Genomic DNA, 7,758 nt, shown 5'->3' with positions numbered 1-7,758 from the left:
TTTAACGGAGAGATTTTTTGTTGTGTATTTTCTGCATGTTAGTTCCCTTTAAAGGTTCACGTTGTTTTTTTTTTAATGGTAGCTTTATTAAGACCCCATATCAAACAGCGGTACAAAAGTAGAAGTATACATCAATCCTATACACAGTAAATAGCACATCAGTACCAAGTGTACAAGGTCAATTTTAAACAAAAACACACGTATATATTACGTCACATATCAGTAAGTATATATAATAGAAAACAAAAACTAAACAAACAGCCTTTCCTTATCAGAAGAAAATGTGAGATAAGATTAGGTGTGGGAAACTCGAAATATCAGCAGTTAACGGAGGAATGAGGGACCGCAGAGAGATGTCAGCCAATTTCAGACCGAAGCAATCTGAGCAATAGCAATTTATGGGCTAGTATGAGGGTTGGCTATCCAAGAGCTCCATACTTTAGTCTTTAGTATAGTCTTTTTTAGCATAGAACAACAGGGGTGTCATAAGAAATCTGAGCGCAACAGTAGGTACGATTTATTCTAGCAATAATAAAAGACACATTCTGAGAAACAAGTATACGAGGGAGTTCTATTTTAGGATCAAGAAATTCCAGTACCTCAGCTCCGTGGGGCCTCGGACAGATAGGAGTAGGTATAAGTCCCATTCTAAATAATTTGGAAGGGGTGTAGTAAATCTGGTGGAAGAATTTCAATTGAATAAGCCGGTCCCTTGTGGATATCAAGGGACCTGTTAAAGCGAATAGCATTTCCTTATGATCGTCTGTAGATACAGAGGAAAGAGTCTGAGACCAACGATCCAAGGCTCTATCAAGTTTTTTTTTTAGGAGATACAGTCAACAATTGCATTAAAAGCGTGGATCATGGTTTAGCCAACGTCTCCTGCGTCACCCTAATCCTCCAGCGGGGATGTACAAAGCCCAACATTATAACTTGCAAATTGTGACCAGAAAGCACGTCTAAGCTGGAAATAGCGAAACCTAAGATGAGTCGGGATCTGCTGCTTGGACCGAAGCTGTGCAGAAGTAGCTACTTTATCATCCACTACCACATCCTCCAAGGTCAATATACCCAGGGTTGCCAATTCACCAGGGTTAGGGAGGCCCCTCAACTGCGGAAGAAGTGGGTTATACCAGAGTGGAGTCTGAAGTGACCAGTTCTTCTCTTCTGAATTGAAGAGCAACAAAGATCTTTTCCAGACCTTCAGAGTAGTTTTCATTGAGTACGTGTCCCGGAAGGGGGGGGGGACTGTCTATATACAGAGTTCACCAGGGCTTTATAGGAAACGAGAAGTGAAGCTTCCAGCTCAGTACAGGGCTTAAAGTGACTATGGGTAAACCACCACCAAACCTGCACCAGTTGGCTGGCAAGAAAGTAGAGGTATAAATTCGGGAGGGGCAGTCCACTCTGCTCAGTGGGCAACTGTAGTGTGCCTAAAGCGATTCTAGGAGTACCGCGGCCTAAATAAAAGATCTAAGATCCTTTTCAATTTTGGAGTACAGGGATAATGGAAGCCAGACTTCAGAATTGTGAAAAAGATATAAGAATCTCGGTAAGGATGTAATCTTAAACAAATTAATCTTGTCTGTAACTGTGAGGGGGAGGTGTTTCCATCTATCAAAGTCTGTTTGAGGACGTTGTACCAAAAGAGTGATATTATCAGGTATAAAGGTACCAATATCTGACATAAAATTACTTATCTAGGTATAGTAATTATCTGCCCATTTCAATGGAGAAGGGAGTGCAGTCGCCCTAGCCGCAATGTCTATCGCCATTACCAAGGATTTGGACTAATTCACCCGGAGGCCAGAGAAAGATGTAAATAAACCAAATAGAGACAACATCGCCTGTAGAGATGAACCTTAAAGGTTCACGCTTGTTTTCCTTGTCTTCCTCATCCATCCCCATTATTTTTGTAACTAAAAGATATTCAGAGACAGACATCAAAATAAATTCCATTAAATTCAGTTAAACTGAAATTCCATAATCAATGTCATCACAGATCTAATGGATAGAGACAATGGATTAAGGGGTTTAATGTTTCCAATTTCTTAACCAAGTACACGAGAGGACAATAAGAAAGGAATTTTTCAACTCCCGGTTGCTGTCAATTAAACAAATAGAGTGTAGACTTGGGTAGGCACACATGCAAATTAAACAAATTAAATTAAATGTGGAAATTTCTACATTTATAAAAATAGAGAACATGACGTAAGTTACAAAATGCAAAGCAAAAAACAAGAGAAAAGAGATCATGTTCCGAATGACACTGAGGTGAATGTCTCGTTGAGCGTCACTGAAGCCGGAATCTCTGCTGCTCATATTTCTGGTGTGTCTCAGGAGCGACAATATGATCAGATAAATGGCGACACAAAATATCATGAATGGTATGATGGATCCAGCAAAGATGATGAGAAACAGATTGACTACATTTATTTCCATGGTTCCGTTTCCACAAACAGTGTCATTTCCAACATGACTATAAACAAAAGGCAAACTGGAGAGAAAGGAGATGACCAGTGAGATGAGAAGCAGCCAGGGGACCAGCTTGGAGATGTTCATCTTGAGTCTCATGAAGAGTCTGTTGTTGTAGGTCGTGATCTTCACACAGTAGAAGACACAAAGCACCGAGCCCCACCACAGACTGCAGAAGTTCATACACATGGTAACAATGCCTATAAATTCAGCATTATCCATTTGAAATAGAGACCAATTAAATATTAAAATACTAATTTGTTGCATATTTACACTTAGAACGACGATCCTGACCAGTCCCAAGCCAGTAATAAGAACATCGATGGTTTGAAGAGTTCGACGTTTCAGCCAATTAATCAAGTTTGAAATGAGAATAAATCCATTTAGCAGTAACCCGATGATGACTATGAGCCAAGAAATGTACAAAAGAACCAATTCTTCAGTATACATCTTATAGTCAAGGATCGTGTTGTTATCTGAAATCTCAGCTTCTCTGTAAGCAGCCACCACCAGATATCCTACATGTATTATGGACGAGTCAGTCTGTATCTCTTGTGACTTCAGTTGACACCAGGGTGGAATAGACATAGGATTATTTGTTTCACGTTTTGCATAATATTTGGCTACTAATCTATAAATAACAAATATATTTCCATTTGAATGTATTACAAGGAACAGTAGAAGGATTTTACAAATATATGCCGAAAGATATCTGTATGGAAATGTTATGACTCCGTACTGTATACATTCAGTATATATAAAATGATGATAATAATAGAAACAACAATAATAATAATAATAATAATAATAATAAATCTTTATCTCCAGAGGTCGAGGGCAGTAAAAGGGTGCATGTCTGTACCCTTGTTGGTGTAAGGTCGAAAACGAAAGGTTGAAAGTTAATATCATGACTGGTAGTCTAAGAATTAAAAATAGAATCGCAGGTGGTCGACGGCAGTGGATTATCTAATATTTGTATCCGTAATGGTCTTGCAAAGGATTTTCCTGACACAGCTTCTGTGTCGACGCCCGTGGTTAATCAGCCTGCATCTGTGTCTCTCTGGTTCCTGGCTCTGCTGTTCCTGCTACTTACAATTGACCTGCTTCATATCGACCCTGGCTTGATTGACTGACTATTCTTCTGCTCTGCTTTTGTTACCACGTACTCTCCTGGTTTGACTCGGCTCGTTCACTACTCCTGTTGCTCACGGTGTTGCCATGGGCAACTGTCCCACTTCCCTCTCTTCTGTGTACCCTGTCTTGTGTTGTCTGTCATGCACATATTGAGTGTAGGGATCGTCGCCCAGTTGTACGCCGTCGCCTAGGACGGGCCGTGCAAGTAGGCAGGGACTGGGTTGCGTGTAGATTAGGGCTCACTTGTCCGACTCCCTACCTGGTCATTACAGGTCTAGAGACAGACAAGCTATCGGGCAGTGAAGGAGTTTATGTCTGTTATTTTGGAGGTCTAAGGCAGAGAAGAGGTCACTATTTCATACCTGGTGTCCTCTGGTCACTTACCTCTCCAGTTTGAGCACTAAAGCTGTGACAACTATCTAAACACTGATTGTTCAGCTTCCTTATCCCGCCATGCGCCGATCTTGGATAGGAAGACAGCCCTAATACACATCTGAAGGGGAACAGTATTTACAGAGCTTATAAATTATGTCTATCTATTTTAGGACTTTTGTTTCAAGCTGGGAACGACAGTGATTTCGGCAGATATTGTATCTAGGTAGGGCCCTCCAGGCAAATTTTTATAATTAGTAACATGAACCTACTCTGGTCCTTTAAATACAAGTTTCCAAGGTGTTCGGCACAGAATAGTTCCTGAGCACCACAGGAAATAATAAAATGGCTAAATGTTACTGGGCTTTACAGGAGAAGATGCCAAAATGATACCCCCTTCTCTGACATCACTTAGTGGTCTGCAGCTAATGGGTGAAGCTGTACTGCACTGCCACCTTTATCCCCTTGCATACTCTGCACATAATACTGGCAATACTAAGAGCTTTATCCCACTTTTCAGATACTTAGGCCCCATGCACACGACCGTAAATATCGACCCATTCACTTCTATTGTCCATGGACACCTTCCGTCTATTCACAGGAAGGTGTCCGGGCCATAGAAGTGTACCACAAAAGATAAAACATGACCTATCTTTTGCTTTTCACTTTGTATGGGAGCACGGGCCGCGGACGTCGGCAGCCAGCTGTGCCCGCAATGGTGGCCCGTGATTACGGGCACAGCCGTGTTCATGGGGCCTTATCCTGTATTACGAACAGAAAACAGAGAATTACCTAAAAGGATCCTGTATAACTTGTATTAAAATCCTTCCATTCTTCATAAATATATATCACTACATTTTATAGGTGCATTATTGGTAATTTAGTCAGTACAATCATGACTTCAGACAAAGGTGATATCAGACATATCAATGTTTGTATAATGTTTAGCATTATATCATGCAGCTATTCTAGGCATAACTGACTATATCTTATCAGCACAACAGTCTGGTATGAGGAATCACGTAGTCTGAATGCTTTGAATTTCTTTTACCCCATTTGTCAGCACAGTATCAATCCAGTTTTGAGCTCTGAGTCTGGTGGCTTAAGACAAAGTTCCTTTCAATGGTCTTGTCAGTCAGATAGTCTCAGATTAAGCATAGGAAAGAAAGGAGATGATCCAGCGCTGTGTCTGGGTAAAAGGGAAACGTAGTTCCCACTTTTATTGGTATGAAAAAAAATTTGCTTAAAATTGAAAAGGCAACGCAGCCTCAAGGTAGTTTGTAATGCGGGCAAATGCCCAAGCCTACGTGTTTTGAGCACAGGCAGTGCTCTTATTCATGGCAAGAAATGTAGTGACTAGTAGTACTGCGTCTCCTTTTCAATTTTAAGCAAATTTTTTTTCATACCAATAAAAGTGGGAACTACGTATCCCTTTTACCCCGACACAGCACTGGATAATCTCCTTTCTTTCCTATGCTATTTCACCGTGGGCCGTCGCGGGGATCCGTGTGAGGTGTCTGGTTGAGACGCAGGATTTGGTGAGCTGGAGGTCTTCTCCTATTTTTTCAGTCTCAGATTAACCAGGTCATCAACTCAAGGTCAAGTTGCCCTTATGGTAAGGGCAGTCAATGCCAACAAGCCTTTGCAGAACTTAATGGGGTTATCTCAACAAAATAACCCTTTCTCTAAAAACAGCCACCCTGGCAGTTAAATGTCATGGGTCTAGGTCCTGGAATCCATAGTGACTAGCTGTAGTAGGGTAAAGCTTCAAGCCATGCCTTTCTCCCTGTGTCCTTATGACATACCATGGCATATGGACATTGTGAAGAGGATCCACTTCTTAGTCCTCCCTTGTACAAGCCAGAACGGAAAGCCAAGTGTTCTCACCACGACTAGGCTTGAACATGATTTACATGGTCACTTATTGATTTGAAAGGCCGCCATGTAATAGTGAATTTACCTACGGCATCCTCTACAGGAAAAATGTAAGACTGGTCACCGGGAGTTCCAGGAGCTGGACTAGTGACTTGCAACTGATTACCAACTGATTGCAACTGTTTTTAGTAAATGAGGTGACTTGGGCTTCATTCACATTTGTGTATTTGTGTCAGGGCTCCGTTCCAAAGTTCCATTGGAGCTTTCCGTCGGAACAGAGCCCTGACTGACACAAACGGAAACCAGAGGTTTCTGTTTCCATCACCATTGATTTCAATGGTGACAGATCCGGTGCCAATGGTTTCCATTTGTCTCAGTTGTGCAGGGGTTCCGTTGGGTTCCGTCATTTTGACGGTATCAATAGCATAGTCATTGCTTTTTTAGAAAAAAAAAATTGGGAAAGGTTTTTTTGTTTGCCGTTCCATTGTCAATGTCATCACAGATCTAATGGATGGAAACAATAGGTGCCATTAGAGTATTGTTTTCTAATTTACCATTACCAACCAATTAAAAGAGAGAAGAACAAGGAAGCTTTTTTTTGCAGACAATTAAAGAAATAGAGTGTAGATTTGGGTAGGCACAAATGCAAATAAACCTAAATGTAGGATTTCACTGGTTTATGTCTTTAGGGATATATATATTTTTAAAGTGCCAGTATCATTGCAATATTTCCAAATTGCGATCTGCCTGTGTCAGATGCACAGCACAGATTGCAAAAAATATATATCAACTATCAGGTTCAACTGTTGATGCGCTTTCTTTGCCACTATGGTTTCAGTGATTTATTGGAAAAATTCGGGTGGATACCCATAAGCTCACAGTTTGTGTCAGCCGAACATAACGTTGCTTTATTATACTTGGTTTTATTTTTATTTTTGTTTGTTATATTTTGTATATATATTTTGTTTTTGTTATTTTATGTTTTTTATTCCAAGTTGTGCAAAGTTTGTCCGAATATGAGCTTAAATACCCCCAGGGATATCTCCCCGTTGGTATAAATATTCAGCCTGATAGATGCTGTTGGAGTGTGTCCTCCGTCTGTTGCATCTATATTATTGTATTGAGACTGGATAGCTGCACTTTGTATGGATATCAGCCTGTGTTGGCTGATGCAGCTATCAGCTGCTAAGTCCTTACAGGGGCTGCTGCTGTTGTGCTGAGTCTGGATAGCTGCACTATCTAGGGATGTGAGTCAGTGTTTATCAGCTACAGAGCCCTTATAAGGGCTGCTTTCTCGTTCCTGTCACTGGACTCACTCTCGTGCTGAGACTCGGTAGCTGTACTGTCTGAGGCTGTGAGCCAGTGTATATCAGCTGGTGCAGCTGCTAGCTTCTAAGTCCCCCTAGGGGCTGCTTCCTCGTTCCAGTCTGTCACTGGACTCACTCTCGTGCTGAGACTCGGTAGCTGCACTGTCTAAAGCTGTTAGTCAATCTTTTTCAGCTAGTGCAGCTGTCAGCTTCTAAGCCCTTATAAGGGCTACTTCCTCCTTCCAATCTGTCACTGAGTTTGCCCTACGCGTTTCCTTGCTATTACTGATGTCTGCCGCAATTCTTCAGGGGCCTGCAGTAGGTAAGTATTATTTGTTTGTTTGATAATTAGCATACAATGGCATAAGGAGACATTCAGTGATGTCTGACGTCGCTTGTGTTTGCTAGCCGCATTTGGCGGCAGGACGCTGCACAATTTAAAGTGTAGAGTCCACCCCCATAGTAATGTGCCAGCCTATCAAGAGACATGGCACTCCCAGCAAACTCACTCCCCCTATCTAGGGGCTCGTCCGTCTGGGACCAATCACAGCGGTCAGGAGACCCCTGCCCCAGTGTGACGTGGATGGGGTTGATT

General features: G+C 41.6%; 1 protein-coding gene across 1 annotated transcript; it reads right to left on the bottom strand.

The window, feature by feature from the left end:
• Nucleotides 1–2,034: 2,034 nt before the first annotated feature.
• LOC142759587 (taste receptor type 2 member 39-like) lies at nt 2,035–2,925 on the bottom strand. Its single transcript, XM_075861917.1, has one exon. It carries the CDS (start codon nt 2,923–2,925, stop codon nt 2,035–2,037), a length of 891 nt encoding a protein of 296 aa, XP_075718032.1.
• Between the last annotated feature and the right edge of the window lie 4,833 nt (nt 2,926–7,758).

This window comes from Rhinoderma darwinii, chromosome 4 (assembly GCF_050947455.1).
Source record: "Rhinoderma darwinii isolate aRhiDar2 chromosome 4, aRhiDar2.hap1, whole genome shotgun sequence".
Taxonomy (NCBI): domain Eukaryota; kingdom Metazoa; phylum Chordata; class Amphibia; order Anura; family Rhinodermatidae; genus Rhinoderma; species Rhinoderma darwinii.
Note: the sequence above shows the minus strand (reverse complement) of the source record. Positions and strands in the feature narration are given on the sequence as shown.